This window comes from Meleagris gallopavo, chromosome Z (assembly GCF_905368555.1).
Source record: "Meleagris gallopavo chromosome Z, MGAL_WU_HG_1.1, whole genome shotgun sequence".
NCBI classification, from domain to species: domain Eukaryota; kingdom Metazoa; phylum Chordata; class Aves; order Galliformes; family Phasianidae; genus Meleagris; species Meleagris gallopavo.
The window spans coordinates 70,611,589-70,629,889 of record NC_139435.1 but is presented as its reverse complement, the minus strand read 5'-3'; the positions used below and the strand labels follow the sequence as shown (position 1 = coordinate 70,629,889).

At 38.7% G+C, this 18,301-nt stretch overlaps 1 protein-coding gene across 5 annotated transcripts in view; it reads left to right on the top strand.

Moving 5' to 3' along the window:
• Nucleotides 1–18,301, top strand: part of SNX24 (sorting nexin 24) — a 76,288-nt gene that overhangs the window by 2,128 nt on the left and 55,859 nt on the right. Inside the window, exon 2 of one of the 5 annotated variants that reach the window (XM_085214245.1) lies at nucleotides 1,165–1,319. The exons of 2 other annotated variants lie outside the window; for them this stretch is intronic. In XM_085214245.1, the coding sequence (XP_085070371.1) occupies nucleotides 1,302–1,319 (18 nt within the window). In that variant the 5' untranslated portion in view covers nucleotides 1,165–1,301. Of the gene's footprint in view, nucleotides 1–1,164; nucleotides 1,320–10,796; nucleotides 10,822–11,963; nucleotides 12,100–18,301 lie in introns of those variants that run through there. 2 more of the 5 variants (XM_085214246.1, XM_085214248.1) reach the window with 2 other exon arrangements.

Genomic DNA, 18,301 nt, shown 5'->3' with positions numbered 1-18,301 from the left:
TAGAGGCTGAACCTTCCCACCAATATTTCATTCCATGTTGTTGCCATGTGACAGATGGCAACAGAGAGGCAGTCTGACAGAATTGGAAGAGCATATGAAGCAAATATGTGGAACTGAATTCCTCCATGCAGAAACAGTGGCACCCATTGACATTCTTTGACATGCGCTGAAGTTTAAAGAGACTGAGCAGTTGATGTGAGCACAGCGAGGGGTGGGTGGTGTGTTTCAGAGTAGTGACAGTAATGTGAAAGACAAGCCACATTCCAGATGGCCACGTACAAGTGTCACACCATGAAATGAAGAGTGTCTTGATCAGCTCATCCACTCAGATTGGCAGATTATAACCAGATAGCTGTATATGGAGCTGAATGTCAGGCTTCGGTGTGTTGGAAACTGTGGTGAGTACTTTGGAATATCACACAATTTGCACCAGGTGGCTTCCATGCATGCTCACAGACAAACAGAAAGAGCACCGTTTGTCAGGACCTATTGAAGCAATATGAAGGTGGCAGTTTCCTGGATTCCATTATTACCACTGACAAGATGTGGTATCACTGCTAAAAGCCAGAGTAAAAATGGCAGCCCATGGAGTGGTGACATTGAATTCCCTATTGAAAGGAAAGTTCAAGATGCAGCCCTCAGGGGGCAAAGCGATGTGCACTGTCTTGTGGGACAGGAAACGGATGAACCTTGTGGATTTCCTGGAACCTGAAAAACTCTCAACTCAGACCACTACATTGTGATGCTGACTAAGCTGAAGGCTTGAACTTCCAGAGTAATGCCAGGGAAGACAAACCTTTCTCTTGCTGCATGATAACATCAGGCCTCGTACCAGCCTGAAGACTATGAAGCATGGTGACAACCTTTTGCTGGACTGTCCTGCCACATATACTCTATAGTCTGGATTTGGTGCTGTCTGACTTCTGTCTGTTCAGCCAGTGGGTGATGGATTGTGTGGGCAGCATTTTCATTGCACCAAAGCCATTATAGCAGTTGTGAAACAGTGGGTCATCTTCACTAATGCATATTATTATGATCTCAGTGTGGAGGCTCTTGTTCATTACTGCCAAAAATGCACTGCTGGTGGTGGTGACTGTGTTGAAAGAGTGTTCTGTAGCTGAGAATTTACTCTATCAAACAGTGTTACTGTGCTCTTTGTTGTAGTTTCCTTGGAAATAAATAAGAGGCATTACTTATGGAGCCATCTACATAAACAGATTAAGTATTATACCAAGCGCTGAACTTCATGGCTGATGCAATTGAGGACACCATAAACCCTCCTTCCAGCAAAACTGAGGTTGATGAGAGCTCTGTTCGAGGTAGGAAGATACTTCATAGGAAGAGAGATTTCCTTGATAGGAAAAAGTAACAGAACAATTATCTTTTGTTGAACAAAAATTTCACCTGGAGAGTTGGAATATGTAAATATGTCAAAAGTTCAGACCATGTAACTTCTTTTTGGGGCAGCCTACTGTGGGGTCAGTATTCAGAGCTGTGCTCTAAAGTATGGGTTTTGCAGAGTATTGAAGTCTTTGTGATTAAGTAGATGTTTCACCACTTCTGAGCTATTAGGTGTGATGAATTAGAAAAGTTGAGATAAGAGAAGAAAGGAATGCTGTTACATACTGAATCTCCTTGAAATATAGCCTTTAAATGAAAGGAGATGGTTGCTATCCTGGAGCTCTGTAGTATACCTGAGTAAATGATGTTTTTTCTATTAAATGTAATTAGATTTTAATTATTTTATGCCATCAAGCTAGCATATGTTACTAACCTTTAGAACAGCATGATGATGTTCACAAATGGGCTGCTTAACACAGCTGATCTTAGACAGGTGGTAACTTGCTCCCTGCTGTGACTAAAGCAAAGAATAATCAGAGGCAATGTGATTAATTGGTGCATGACGGAACTGGAGGCATGTAGATGGTTCTGCTGGGTTCCCTGCTAGCAGTGTGCCAGGAGGTCTTCTGTGCTCTGTGCTTATCAAGGGGCCATTGCAGTGAAGGAGGGCTTTAGAGGCGTTACTGATCATGGTGGTGGTGGTGGCCTCCTGCGTGCTGTGAGTGGCTCTGCAGGCTCACAGTGCTTCCCTGGCAATTCTGGCCTTCTGCTTTCTTATCTGTCAGAGCAGGATCTGTTTTCTCTCATACTCATCCTGCCACCGTCGCACTACCTGCAAACGAGAGTGTTCATCCTTTGCTGTGAGGATGCTTGATATCAACTTGCTGTTTTGCTTCCAGGTTGATTCAGGGAAAGAAAGGAGTACAAATAAAGAAAAAGTCTGCAATGCAACACTTGAGGTGGTGCTTGCTCAACAGAGCAAATGAAGAGCTGGTTGCCTTCTGTCTTTATTTCAGGGGCTCATGCTAGAATGCTCTTCTCTTTTGCAGAACTACGACAGCTTTTTTTTTCCCCAGAAAAATCTGCTTTTTTTTGTGTGTGTGTATATGTAAAGTGGTGCAACAGAGTAAGGAAAACGTCTGTTTTCCTTGTGGACAATTAGATTTCATTGTCAGTTTAAATTGATGACACTAGCTTCCAAACTATTGAGCCTATGCTAATAAATGCAACAATTGTTCATAATTTGGCAGTGAATGACCTTTAAATGTAGACGCTTACTAAGGATATCCCTAGGGAACAATTTAACTTCGAAATGACACCCGTGTGTTCTTGTTATCATTTAAATATGCTCCCTTTGTCAATAACAGAATAATAAATACTGGTTAGATTTCTAATGTTGATTCAAATGCTAGGAAATTTACTGAATATATTATTGTACGTTTGATTTATATTGACCAAAAATTTTTACAGTGGTGTACTGCTGGTCAAGGTGACATACGTTTAAACGTGTCCTAGAGCAGAGGTCATACTTGACTGACACATGTGCTTACTGCGTTTTTAATTAACACTTTATTACTACTCCCAGAATCGCTCTTGGAGTTGTACAACTTGCTTGGTAAGTACGTTGGGTGTTTTTGTGAGTCTGTAAGCTTTATCTGCACTGAAGGAGTGTTTTGATTACTAGAATCATAGAACCATAGAGTGGCCTTGGTTGAAAAGGACCACAATGATCATCATCTGGTTTCAACCCCCCTGTTATGTGCAGGGTTGCCAACCACCAGACCAGGTTGCCCAATTAAAGGATTTCTTATATGGAGGCTAAATATATAGACCTCAGTGATTCTTAGAGACATTATCTTTAAATCTTAGTAGTCTTGGAATTCACAAATAGGAAGGAAGTCAATGAAACTTTACTTATGGTGCAGCTTAGTGACCACATTGTGTTTCTTACTCAATAGTCCACTGAGGACAAAGCTTGGTCAGTCTTGATCCACATTTGCTGAGCATAATCACAGTTGTCAGAGTCGGAAGGGATCCTTAAAGGTCATCTAGTCCAACTCCCCTGCTCTAAACAGGGACATCTACAGCTCAATCAGGAGCTCAGAGCCTGGACCAGCCTGACCTTGAGTGTCTTCAAGGAACAAGGCATCCACCAGCTCTCAGGACCACCTTTTCCAATGTCTCACCACCCTTAACGTAAAAAATTTCTTCCTTACATCCAACCTGTATCTCCCCTCTTTAAGTCTGAAATCGGGGTCTTCACTGACCACCATGACTGTTCAGAATGACTTGGTGACTGTATCAGCCAATTCCCTCAGGACTCTGGGATGAGTTGCAGAAAAATCTCTTGAGAAGAGCTAAAGAAGCTGGTTGACCCAGGGGCCTGGTGTTGGGAATGCTGTGCTGTCTGTTGGTGGAAGTGCTTCTGTTAAGTGCCCCTGTGGAGATGCATCAGTGTAGGATTTCCAGTGACTGCATTCTTACTGTCAGCAAACATCGTTCTGTGTTACGGTTTTACAATAATTGTGTGAGGAAATCTATCAACTTTTCATTTTCACTTCATGTCAAGTTTTAGATTTCTGTGGTTTGAGGAAGACTAAAACTGCATTTTGTAGAGCCCCGTGAAAGAAGATTTTGATGACAAAGCAGAAGTGTTGTCATTTACTTTGAAGGGGACATTTTATTTTTTAGTGGGAAATGAAAGGGTAAGTGTATGAAGTCTTTTAACAAGTTGTTTGTCCTGGGATTTTCTGATGACAAATATCCTACCTGCAGGATACTCTTTCCTGGAACAGTCTGCGTTAGTCTTACTATTTCTACTTATATACAGTGCTATAAGCAATTCACATTTTGTAAACTAACACATGTTGCATGTTATTCTGTTTTAAATGAAGGACTTGGAGCGTGAAAAAGATGCTTGCATACTTCCAAGGGTTTGAAATAAGCTGGAACAGAAATGGGGGCAGGACACTTTCCGTGCTCAGGTCTGTCCTCTATCCCTGCACAGCTGGCAGAGGGGAGCCTTCATCCCATCCTTAGGAGTCTCACTTCCAAAAACGTGCAGGAAACCCATTGAGTTGCTTTAGGGTGCCTCCAGCTCAGGTGGAGGGGCTGTTTTGAAGGACAGCGTAAAGGAAGAGTGAAATTTCATCAAAAATCTCTGACTAACACTTTGCTGAATGTTTACGGAGACCAGACTGTGGATGTGAGCACAGTGAGGGGAGTCGGTGCTGTTCAGCAGTGGTGACAGCAAAAATGGTCACTACTTCTGGTACAGATTTTTACAGGCATGGCATGCAGGCTCTTGTTCATTGCTAGTGAAAATGTGTAGTTTATGATGGTGACTATATTGAAAAATAATGTTTTGTAGCTGAGGATTTGCTCAATCAGGTACTGTTGTTTTGCTCCTGGTTGTCATTTCCATGGAAATAGACAGCGGTACTTCTGCAGTGACCTGCCTGAATGCAGGCAGAGAGAATTCATTCCTCTTTATTCAGCGTGTGCCAGGCAAGCCAAAAGGTTGGGCACCCTGGTGGATCTGTGTTGGTGAATCACAGTTAAGATCGTGGCCTCTAGGTGGCAGTTGTTAGATCGCTTGCATGGTATGAAAATTCCTGCTTGAGAGGAATTACCGTGCTGGTGGCAACTGTATGCTAGTGAGGTGTTGTGAAAAATAGTGCCTGTCCCTAAGTGTAGCATTAGCGTTTGACTGCTTTGACTTGTGTATTGGAAACAGTGTAGAGTTAGGATGGTCTTTATTCCCACCAGTGCGGCCTGAAAACTGTGAGATAAGGATTACTGATCTCTGTTATTTTATTTTATATATTTTTTATCTTGCCCTGTAATTGATTCGCTTTTTAAAAATTGATTCTGCTGTTTGAACTGGAGCAGAAGGTGCTCATGTGCTGCAGTATCTCCAAATTGGAAAATAGTGAAATCTAAAGCTTTCCTATCACCTCCTACGTAAGGACAAAGAAAGTCTTGATTGTATGGTGAAATAATCAATTCATCAACAAGTTTGTATTGATTACTGGAACTGCTTTTATGAAAAGTGACCATATGCACTTCAGCTAAGTGCCTTTACTTCTGCTCTTCCACAAGCCTCCTCTGTTTCTTTGGGTTTAGATGGCCTTCTTGTTACTCAGTAATCAAGCCCTTTCCAGGAAGAGGGCTACTTGGTCTCACATCTGCTTTGCAGTCAAGCTGTGATGATAATTACAGTCTAACTTTATTGTCCTTTAGAGACATGGAAACATAAGAAACGTGTCTTCATTTTAGTCATAAATTAAAGCAGTAATAGATTTGTACTAATGTCATTTGCTTTCATATTTGCTTTGTTTGAGAGCTGTGATGAAATGGCTATTCAGGGAAAACAGCATAAAACAGATCAGGAGTTGAATGCTGCATAACTGTAAAACAGATTTGGAGCTCGGTTCTGTGACATTATAGAACCACAAAATGTAATAGTCTATTGCCTTTCTATATTTTACAAATTTGAAGAAAAAATGTATTCTGCAACAACATAAGCTACATGAAATTCCCAAACCTTCTATTTCTAAACATGTATCAGAGAACATTTAAACGTTAAATTTTAATTGAAGTTCTGTTCTGCCTGTAAAATACCAAGACCTAGCTTCTGATTTTAAGTCATAGTGTGGGAGCCTGGAAGGGCAGTACAGAGTCAGAGCATCTGTTTTTGTATTGAACTGAAAATATCAGAGGCTGTTCATTATGCCAAGCACATAAAAGGTGGTTGGTAGTGTTTCATTCTTTTTCCCATTTCATGTGAGTGTTTTAAGAAGTACTGTTCTACACAGGTTACAGAGCTGAAGTATACTCTGAAGTAGGGCTGAATATACCGTATTTTGTCTTCTGTATCTCCCCTGTACATCACAATATGGTTTTCTTGTATTTTCAGTTCTGCCTTCCCTTGGCAAAAAGTTCTTTCTTCTGTGTTTTGCTAAACTTTTTTCAAATCAGTTGAGAAAAGGGAAAGAACATTTTTAAATGTTTTAAGAAAGAACTTGGTGAGAACTTGCCAGGAATGTTAAGGGAAGACAATTACAGTCCTCTGTACAGAAGACAATCTTTATTTTGGCCTGAATTAGAGAGAAAGTAGGAGAGGATATTTAAAGTTCACTGCTTTCAGTCAAGAGGTCTTTTAGTATTTTCTCTTTGCCTTTTAGCATGTAATTGCTACTGTATGGAAAGAAAATGTAAGTGGAATGCATTAATAGGAATCAGAAACAGTTCTTGGAAGCATGTTGTCTCTACACGCATTTTAGTATTCACATTTGACTTTTTCATTTACTATTAGATGCTAATTTCAGCTTTAGAAAACCTCTGAACAGTTTTAAGACTGAAAAAAAGAAAAAGGATTACTATCTGGTTGGTAATTTGAAAATCTGAAGTATGTCTGATTTCCCAGTCCATGGGAAAAAGAAGGCATTTTTCTCTAAAAATTGAGTATTCTGTGAAGTAGGAAAAGGTGACTATAATTTAGTTGTTTTAGTCAGGAGCACCTCTGTTTACCCTTTAGTTCCTCTTTTTTTTTTTTTTTCTTATGTGGATATAATCATGAATGTCATTATTCTTTAAATCCAGTAGTCAAGATAATACTGCTCATGCCAAACTTCCTTGGCTGCCTAGGTGTTTGAATAACACATTTTGTGGACTTCCACAGAAAATGGAGTTACTTCAGTCTGGAAATAGATTTGGGGCCTGGGAAGGAACCAGCAACATGCTGCACACTCACAACTAATGCATGCTACTTGCCAACTGAATTGTCAAAAATGGCTGATTTGAAAGGGGGTAAAAGCTTGCTTAAGGTAATCACAGATATAACTGTTATCTGTTAAGGGCTAAGAACTTAATGCCCTGTTTCTCAAATGAGATTTTACTATAACGAGATAGCTGCATCACACTCCTAAGTGAAAAGCTCATGAACTTGCCTGCATGGTTATTTCCAACCTCTACTCAGCTAACAAGCTCCCAAAGTTGTTGTTGCTTATAGAAGTGGAAAATGGACCTGATAAAAATGTTTTGTCTGCAGGGCCGTGTTTTATTTATCATATCAGAAAAGAGCAATGTTTTGTTGCATCATGGTCAAAATAGAAGCGACCTTGCTTGTTCGTGAGTGCTCAAACCTTACAGATAAGAGGCAAAATAATAGAGTACAATAGAAAGAGTGTAGTGTAATTATTTGTGGCTTGTCAAGTGAAGCCCTCTCAGCCCCAAGTGATTTAAATCTGGGAACTCTGCACAATTCTGTACACTGACCATAGCCAGCATCAGAGAAATCTCACCCACTTTCTCCGACAGTGCTGAAATTGCATCAGTTTGTCATGCACTGAGCATGCCAGCTTCACGCAATATCATTTGCTTGCAAATGGGCCTGGCCCCAATGCCCTGAGACACATTCTTTGGTATCTGACTCTTGGCCTGTGATTTGTCATGTCTCTAGTGCTATCGGCACAAAGTAATTTTAATAGATTCTGATGGTTTGCTTGTGGAAGGTAAAGAATGCAGTACAGATTGTGTCAGGTAGCTCTCTGTGGCATGTAACATAGTTGAGCTCTAATGATGGTGATAGCCAAACAGAGAGTATGGAGAAATGGGAACCCTATTTTCAGTAGTATTTAACACCCCTCTTCTCAATACTCTGCTGGGGAAGAACTCCTTTGCTAATTCAGCAGAGCCAAGAATTTAGCAGCTTAAGAAAGAAACATTATTTGTGCTTAAGAGCTGTTAGTGGATGGAAAGCGAAGACAAAGAATCTGTGGCTTTGTTCCTTCATGCCCGGGCAGGGGAGGGCAGTACTTAGGTGTAAAAATTTTCAGTAATTTCTGTGGAGTAAACTGTATTCATTCCATTTTTATTTCCTCAGTGTTTAACCAAGTATTAATTATTTGGAGATTTAGTAGTGTCTAAACAACATCACTGTATTTCTTAGGAGTTATGATCTTCAACGCTGTTTACAAAAAAAAAAAAAAAGGATTGTACACTTTGTTCTAAAATGTATCTGATGTGAAATTGGATAAATATGATTTAGAATATAGATTTCAGAAGAATTTATTCGTAGATCTTAATTAGCTATTTGTGACTTGCTGGATAATTAAACCTTTGTTTAGAGTAGTTTTGTTTCATTATGAAAGAAACGTGTGACTTTTTTTACTCTTCTTTTGACACCACTGAGATGAGATTATTTTGCCATTGACAACTCTGATCTTTGCATCATTTTTTTTTCAGCTGACTTCCTAAATTGATTACTGCTTCTGTGTTGGAGCCTGCAGCATAGCTCACCAGAATTCTGCTGACACCAATCGATTAATGTGAAGGTGTTAATGTTAGTGATTTCATCTGAGAAACATTCAAAACCATGTCAGTAATCTGTTCTAAAAAACTGCCAGATCCTTGAATCTTGTTATTTTGAACATGTTAGTTTGGGTTAACAAGAATTTCTCTGAAGAGCAGAAAAAAGATTGTGTTACTGAGTCCTGTGGGAAGGGCAAATTTTAATCAGTTGTTGTACATTAGTATGGCATACATGACCATGCTTTAATATTTAACAAACTGTTTTAAAAAATGTTCTTATTAATATTCATGGCATCTCTGAGGAATTTATAAAAATGCTTGAGCACAATCCTTTTTTTTTTTTTTTTTTTTGTTTCACCTAGGGAATTCCTGACAGCAGTGTAACTCTGAGCACCCTGCTAGCAAATTTGTGCAGGTCTGCCATTTTCCTTCCCCCTTCAGCTTCAACAGTTTTTAGCAGTTTTGTTTAGCTAAGCACAATGTTCCAGTGAGCCTGCATTTTTTCCCTTTCTGTTCTAAATATATTCTGAAAAATACTATTGTGTTACACAGTTTCTTAGAGAAGTTCTGGGCTACAGCCAGAGCCCACTGTTCATACTGTACACAGAAAGAAGGAAAAGTTCTTTTCCAGCCTGAGGTATACCAACTTTTGAAAATGTTTTGCTTTTATTTCATGGAGGTTTTTTGTAGTATGATTTTTATTTTTTTTAAAGCATTGTGCTAGCTGTTGTGTTAGATATGCATCATTAAAACAACTCTTGAGAGTTCATCCAAAGTAGCCCTGTTCTTCTCCCTTTGGAAGTGCTAGAGATTCTCATAGTGGCATGGTTGCTGAAATAGTCATGAGCTGCTCTGTCTCTCTAGGCAGGAAAAGAAATGTCTTTAGTTTGCTGAAGGTCTTCCTGTGGGATAGCCATTCTTTCTGTTCCTAAGTAGCATTGCATTTTGAAGCAGACTTGTTACATCAGATGTTTTTCCTTGTTTGAACACCACTAATATTATTCAGTAAATACATCTTCTTTAGTACTTCAAACTTAAAAATGGTTAACAGTCAAGAATGGGACTAAATGTATCTGTGTCTAACTGTGTACATACATAGCAGTGAGGCAGATACAGACCACTGGGGAAAATTTATCAATCTTCAAGCTAATCAAGAAACTACAAAAATTTGCTGCCACTCCTACTTCAGAGCATGTCTTCTTGTATATAATTTCCACCATAAAGTGCTCAGATTGCCAAGTGGCCAACCTAGGAGGAGGTAGGGGGGTTGGTGGCTTGCCTATGAAGCACAAAGCAGCATCGGGACAGGAGTGGCAGGAGGGCTGATGCAGCTCTGGTTGTCCAACACTTGTACAGCCCTTTGCCCTCACTTGTTAAAAAAGAAAGGGTACTGGCATGTTTCTATAAAATGGGAAAGCCATGCAGCAGCCTTTCCTAGAGTTAACACCTGAAAGAACAGGTGTGTTCCACCTCAGTCCTGTCTCATCTGATGGGGCATGGAGGTGAACAATTCAAATTTGGAAGTTATGAGACTTCAGGTTTCCTAATGACAGAACTTACAGAACAAAGTTCAAATAGCGTGTGCCACTTGCTACCAAGAATTTTCAGAAGTTGATCAGAGAGTTATATTTTTAAGAATAAGAGAGTACTTCAGGGGGAATTGAGACAGTGACTGTTGTTGCTGCGTTGCATATGTTTATCTGCAGAAGGTACTGAAGATATGATCTAATCTTGCATTTGGTTACTGCATTTATCAATTACCTCTTCTTGACTTCATGGATGCGCTGTTCCTTGCCAATGCTAGCTTTGGTGCTTAAAGGTTAGTGCTGTCTGATTTGAGTGATGTTTCTTACATGTTCCCTACTAGTGCAGACCTTCTCTCTGACCTAATGCAGGAGGCACTATGTCATGGTCTCTGGTGAAATTCTTGTCTGCTTCACCCTTGTATGGGAACTGCTGAATCACGGCCTGACCCTCTGATTGATCACCTGAGGTGAGCAAAGAGTCAGCCCTGGGAGCACAGGTGAAGGCAAATCACCTGTGCTGCCAGAAGGGGTGGAGCCTGGCTGCATCTCTCCTAGACCTATTTAAGTGCTGACCACCAGTGGGGAAGGATCTCTTCTGGAGATCCCTCCTCTGGAGTTTTCTAACAAGCCCAGGATGCGGGTAAGCTCTCTATCTATTCTCTTTTTGTTGTTATAATCTGCTTTGCCAAACTCTCTTGTTTATTTCATAATTATAACATCTTTATATTCATAAAGATACTATACAACCCTGTATGCCTTTTGTTGAAAACTAGTATGCTTATTTGAACCTTGGACCTTATAGTTTGCCATATCTCAGAGATGTAGAACGAGGCAATAAAACAGCACTTTGGTATCTGCCATTCCAGTTCCCTTTTGCTGTTTGCAGTCAGACACATCCAGGTAGCTTAGCTTCACTGTATTCTTGGTGTTAGTAATTTACTTGTTGCTGATTTTTAGATGTAGCTTTTCCCCCTTAACACCAAGGAAGTGATCAAAGAATCTTCTGCAATTCCTACAGGGCTAGTGTTTTAAAACAGAAGACCTGATGCAAATATTGGATGTATAGCAGTATGATGATGTGCCTCTGGTCTAAACACTAAGAAAGCACTTGTCTTTCACAGCTATCCTTGGCGCTGGCAGAGTGTTTGATGCTGACCAAATCAGAAGTGCTCAGAATCACTGTTATTAGCAAGAATGGTGACTAAGACAAAAGGTCTTTATTCGTTGTATCTCATGCAGGCAATTCCTGTGTTTCTCAGGGTAACAGTGAAGTTATTCTGGGCAGAATGATAAGCAGACAAAAAGAGTCAGTGTTTACTCAGTCCTCAGTTGCAAAATTTGTATGATGGAAGCCCCTTTTTACCTCCTGCATTTAAAACAGTTCTTAGTTCCTAGCTTGTAGATGTTGAAACACAATTCCATTTACAAATCTCCAACAGATTTACAGAAGAGATTGGAAAGCGATTGATCAACTTATCAGGAAAGACAAGGGAGTAGCTAGGTAGCTTGTGTAGTGGCTGATATCCTCTGACTGTCAGCTGCTTGGAGGGCTCACTGCTGGATCACCTGTGCACTTAACTAGAACACTATTAAATTTTTATCTTGAGAACAACTTCAGCACAGACTTATTTGAGAGATCTGGCAAGACAGAAGATTTAATTTTGATTACTGTTATGTATGCAGGTCATCAAGAGTGGTTTTTACTCCAGAGTTCAGTATGTGCCAACTGCATAGCTGTTTCTGGAGAGATACTTCTTTGGACATTCAAATCTGCAAAACAGACAATTTACCACAAGGACGTGCTTTGAGAAGGAGTGGTGTGGAAATCCCCCAATTTGCCAAATAGGCTCTCACATCCCTGCAGTCACATGTGGGTTTGCACTGTCATGCAGAGATCAGGTTTTGGAAGTAGAAACAGGTAAAAGGCCATCATTTGATCAGAACAGCTTACTGATGTAGTAGTATGTCTGGTATTGTAGCTGGCTGGGCAGTTGTACATGGACAGCATAATTTCTTTAATTTTCTGACTTTGGAGTGTGTAACTTTTAAGCTTAGTGTTCTTTGGCTATATTTTTATTGTCTAATAATGGCTAAATTTATATTTTTACAGTATATGTTGTAGTGCTCTGTGCATTTCAGTGAAATAGTATCAAAGTTCAGTGTATAGTTTTTGAAGAAAAAAAAAAAGTCAAGTTACAGGCTTCTTAAATGTTTTATAGCATGTCAGTGTTGTTTTTTTTTTCTTTCTTTTATTCTCCTTTGTGTAGTGTTGTAAATATTTAAATATGGGTCCCAAAAATAAAATCTCTATAAAATGTGGAGCTTCTGTTGAAGACTCTAGGGATTTAGTATGCTAAATTAGCACTGGTTGAACGCATTCTAAAAACATCTTTTGGTTGCAATTGTTCCCTTCACCAATTTTGAGTGGTCAGAAAAAGGCCAGACTGTGACCACTGAGAAGTTCAGAGGTCTTGATTTTTGCCTCCAGGTCCCAGCTAGTCCTGAGCTGCTGGGAGTGGTAATGTTCATACTGGGAGCTTACAGAAAACAAGTATTGGGCAGTGCTGGGTTGATGTGGAAATTTGCAGTAACTACAGAATATTCCCCTTACTTTGCAGGAATTTTGGAACAGTGAGAGGAGGCTGGAGTTTTATTTGTTACTTCAGCTTTCTCGGCAAAGGTTTCCTTTAGGAGTGGAAATCAGCATTGCTTTTTTATTTCGAGACCTACTCCAAAAGTAATGCCTCTTATTTTATTCTCTTGGGCTTTGATGTCAGAGGCAGATGGTGATGGTATGGCAGGAGAGCCTTCCCACCAGTATTCCATTACGTGTTGTTGCTGTGTGATAGCTGGCAGTAGAGGGGCACTCTGATCTGGAAGAGCCTAGGAAGGAAAAGGCTGGAACTGAATTCCCCGATGTGGAAACTCTGGCACCCACTGACATACATAAATGCTTGCTGAACATTTATGGAGACCAAACAGTGGCTGTAGCACATGAGGGATGGAGCTGCATTGCAGCAGTGGTGACAGTGATCAACTCCACTGGTGCGGATTTTTATGCATGTGTGCAGCATTCAGGCTTTTGCTCATTGCTGGTGAAAATCCATAGTTAGTGGCAATGACTGTTGAAAAATTGTGTTTTGTAGCTGAGAATTTGCTCTATCAAATAGTGTTCTTGTGCTCTTTGTAACTTGTAGTTTCCATGGAAATAAATGGGAGACATTACTTCCAGAACCACCTACACAGATTCTTGGCACTAATCCTAGCTGAAATTAAGTCAAAGGCTAAAGTTTGTCTCATCTTTTGTACACTTCATGTTGTAATTTTGTGTGCATTATTTAAAAGCCTGATGTTCAAATAAATGCTCTGAGAATTCACACTTGGTTCAAGCTTTATAGTTTCCAGGTTGCTTTTGAGCCAAGCTGAGTGCTGAATTTTCATGTGTATATGTATGTAATATATAATTTATTTAAAAAAAAAAAAAAATGAAGTGGGCATTCAATACTTGATATAAACAGCCGTATTTTCCTTTATTAATCTGTGAGCATACTCCTATTACTGTTAAGATCTTGAACTGTTTCTCCTATGACTTTAATTGTTAAATGAATAACATTTAGGTATTAGGTGATATGTGTTTTGCAGAATCCATTATTAGTCATCTGGGTTATTAGTTCTGTGTTAAAGCAGGTAATGTTTAGACAAATAGTTAGATACTTCTATGATTTCCTCTATTATGTATAATATAAATAGTGGTAAACTTAATCTGATTCATGGGGACTTCTTGTAGCAATTGGTATTAGTTGGGAAAGCACAGTAAAAATATATTTTTCATTTAAAGACAGTAGACTAAAGGTTGTTCCTCCTAGGCATTTTTTAAGGTTTTCTAGAGGGGGAAGTTTAAACTCTTAATAATAACTTCTCAGTCATAGATGCAGGTATATGCTAAGTGTTCTTTACAAGTCCTTTTCTTGATTATTTTCTCATTTATATTAAAAAGAATTTAATTTTAAAAATTCCATCGAATACAGTGATGGATTTTTGCTTCAAAATTATTAGCCTCAATCATTCAGTGTCTTGAACGAGGTAATTATACTCTTAGCTGAGGTTTGTCCGTGTAAACTCACGTGGATTTATTTCTGGAAAGGGTGGTTTTCTCTCGGGTTTATCTTTGCTCAGGTGCCTCGCTGACCGGTAGGGGTCACTCTGTGCATTGAATTTAGGAAGTATGTAAAGTCACTTTAATTACTTTTTTTTTAATTGCATATGCTAGCATATTTGAAGCCATAAATCCTAGAAAAAAATTGTGCTTGTTATTTGTTACATTATTCTACTGTGTTTGAGTTGGGAGTGTCTGTGCCAAGCTTAAATCGTACTTAATGTTTTAAAGGAAAACTGCAAAGCATTCAGCACTTGAATACAAGAAGTCTAACCTAGTGCAATCTCAGTTGACTTTGTAAGAGTCAAACTTCACAACTTGAAGAAAGATGAGTGGTTAGGAAGTGGCTGTGGTTGTATCTGCTATGTTTCTGTGCCCTGAAATGCTGAAAATACACTGGAAAGTCTGATGAGACAGGTCTGTGGACTACATAAATACTTCAGTGATGTTTTCTTCCACTTCACTTGAAATTAAAATTTTAAGGCCACTTTTAACAACTCCAGTAGAAAGATATCAAGCATGTGTTGCTTCTTGCTGAAGTGTGTATTTGTAAGGTAAATAGGTGGTTGAGAGTATCCTGCCCAAGTCTGTTGGTTAATCATGCAACATCAGCATGGTCAATTCAAGGCAATCCTTTCCAGTTTTTCAGTATTGGCTGTATTAAGGAAAATCTCTTTTCTAGAGATTTGAATAGCTAAGGATTTGAAATTTTTTCAGTATAACATAGAATGGACATAAACATCTTGATGTATTCGTAAATATAATTTATCAAATTTTGAATGAAATGGGAAGACTTTGTTGCTTGTACTACTTTAATTACTGGAATTTCTCTATGAGGGATACATTCCACATAATTAAATGGATCCAACTGCTCTGTTAATTTTCATATCTTTTACCTGATCCCCTCTTCTAAACGTAGAGCAGAGTTTTCTGTAGCGGCATTGTTCTGTGCTACAGTTGTGTTTGTTGAAGCTCACATATATATCCTGAGGAGCCTTAACTCAAAATATGTTTTAGCTACTAAGAATCTTCCACTGAAGTGGTCTATGGAAAAATCACTCTTTTCCAGGAAAATTGCCCTCTTCTGATGCCCTATCTCAGATCTAGGAACTGGGAGTTCAGTTTCAGGTCTGGGCAAGTCACAGTGCTCTGATTGCTGCAGAAAAGCCTGAAGAGCCATGTGGAGTTGGTTGAAACTGAGATGAAGAGTAAGAGCGTATTTTTAAGTTTTCTCTGTAGTAACAATACTTCCACCCAGAGCCTGCCTGTCAGGAGCAAACTGATTAATTTCTGAAATTCTGGTATAACAGCAGATTGGAGCAGAAAGAGGTAGCAAGCTATTAGTAGTACTGCTGCATGCTTTTCTGTACCTGCTGAGATTTGCTTGATTTAATTGAGTACCATCTGAAAACTTGTGCTGATCACTTCTACACACATTCCACTCTGACAAGAGAATGAAAGATCTGCACAAGCATGATCTCTTTCCATTATGTGGTTGACATTTTTTATTCTGTTGGTAGTTTGGGCATTATAATGAAGAATATTTTTGCTTTTTTTCCTTAGCTATCTTCTCTTTACTAGGCATTGTATAGCACTGGGAGGAGGGATAAACAGTTGGCAGAAGAGAACACCACTGTTTACACTGTATTTTTTATTTTGCTAAATTAATATTTGGGTTGATTAGGTTTTCTAAAAAGTGATAACTTACAGGCACAGAGATGTCTTCAAGTGACTGATAAATACTTGATTGGAATTGAATAAAAAATTTAATCATTCTGATAAGGTGATAACATTTTGTTACAACTGTTAGTTGAACTAATAAAATTACTTCTGTGAAAGAATTCCTTAGAGCAGCATGACATTACTTGCTTTTTCCTTCTTGTGATATTTGTTCTCTGCATTTCCAGTGAAATCCTTATAGCTTATAAGACTAGCAGCTTTCCCTCTGCCTCTAAGTCTACTAGTTGATCTGGTCACTTAAGCCAAACATTTTGATGCTTTTATTTCTTCAGATCTTTGAAACAGGCCTTCTGTGAGATTACCTAGATTTGTCAAAAATTAAGAAAACTGAACATGTGAATATTTCTGCCTCTCCAGTAGATGAGTATGTGGCAAAATTTTGCTGTGCTTCATCTTAAGATATGTTGGTGACATGCTAGGAATTGCGATTATTAGTTTTAGTTAGGTAATTCTAGTAGTTACCTTTGTACATACTGATCAACATGACCTACATGTGATTTAGTCTGGTAGTTGATGATAATTGAGTTGTGATAACTGGAGGAGTACTGCATGTTCTTTTAAAAGGAAATGTTTGGTTGTAACAATGGCTGTTTTATTGCTTGGTAATTGATTGTATTATTTCTTGTAACTGCAGTTCTTTCTTCCAAAAAACTACTCATTCCAAGGTAGTTTGAATAATGCTTTCCATGGGTTCAAAGTTTTGATGCAAAATGTAATCATCCTGAATGATGCTTTCAGACAGCAGTGTGGTGGACCAGATACTTGGCAGTGGGGAATTAGTTTTGCATCTTCATCCATGGAGGAAACCTGTACCCACCTCTCTCTGAAATATATCCAGAGTATATTTTTTTTTACTATGTTGACAGGAGCCAAATTTGTGTGTTCAGACAGAGAGCAGGTTCCAGGATCCTGCAAGTATAAAATATTTTGTCACTTTATTGAGCACAACAGTGTTGTGGTGGATTTAAATGGGTGTGCTATTCTTTATCTACTGATTTTGTATAGATATAGACTTTAGCTGTTCTTCTTCAGTCATAGATGTACTGATTGTACCTCTTTTAAACTGATTTGATTTTCAAATGCATATGTACACTCATCTATTTTAACCTTAAAAAAAAAAAAAAAGGCAAAAAAAAAAAAGCCACCATAAAAAGTTCCATGCCCAGACTGTTGGTAATATAACTGAGTTTAGTTGATGACACTGAAGCTGCCTAGACAGGGAGGACAGGTTCCTGCTTGTGCACTGAATTTTGTGAAGAAAAAAAAAAAAAAAAGTCATTAGTTTTACCAAGGAGCAGAGTAAGAAGGTTGGAAGTGAAATTGGGGGGAAAAAGAAGAAAGATGGGACTACATTGCAGAATTCTTGTAGACCATCATGAGTTGTGTGCTTTCAAGGCAAAGGCTTTCAGAGCTTTTTCCTAGGTGGGATGTTGTACAATTATGTGATGCAGGCTGTCATGTCTTAGGCTTTGGGATTCAAGGGAGCTGTAAATTATTGTATGTAAGTAACGTGTAAGTTTTTGAGACCACATGCACATGTTTTTCAGGATTCCTTTTTAAAATGTTAGGTTCTCAGTTTATTATCAGCCTTTTTAAGACAACAGCCTATGGCACTAAAATCTATATTTTTCCACTAACAAAGAAAGGTACCTCTGATACATAATGAATGCAAGTACTTCTTTTTCTTTTGACTTTGACTTTAACTCCATTGAGTTAAACAAGGAAAACAAAAGTCACTGCTTCAGCTTAGTGTGCCTGTCTGGAAAGAAGTGATGATACTGCTACAGGCATGCTTTGAGCAATAGCTTGGGCAAATGCCCACCTCATATATCCCTGTCATAAAGAGTCAGTTTCTCTTCTTTTGAAGTCAGATGTAGTGATGTGGGCTTTCTGTGAATCATTCACAGGGAAGAAAAAGTATTCTGTCTCCTCTAAAACAGAAACATACCCGTGATGGATGTTTTCCTGTAATAAAATAAAGGAATATTAAAGTAATGTCCTAAACTCGAGCAAATAATTTGGATTATTGCGTGATGGAGTTAGGAGCTGGCAATTGCCTTAGAAAAATAAAAGCTGAATGTAAAAGAGATTAAGTTGTAGCTATCACATCTGAAAGTTAACATACGTTATCTAAAGACTGGAATAGTAAAGTGTGTTTATTGTAATTCTCTTTCAAATTCTTCTTGTCCTCATCGATCCATATGTTAACAGCCTGTCATACAGT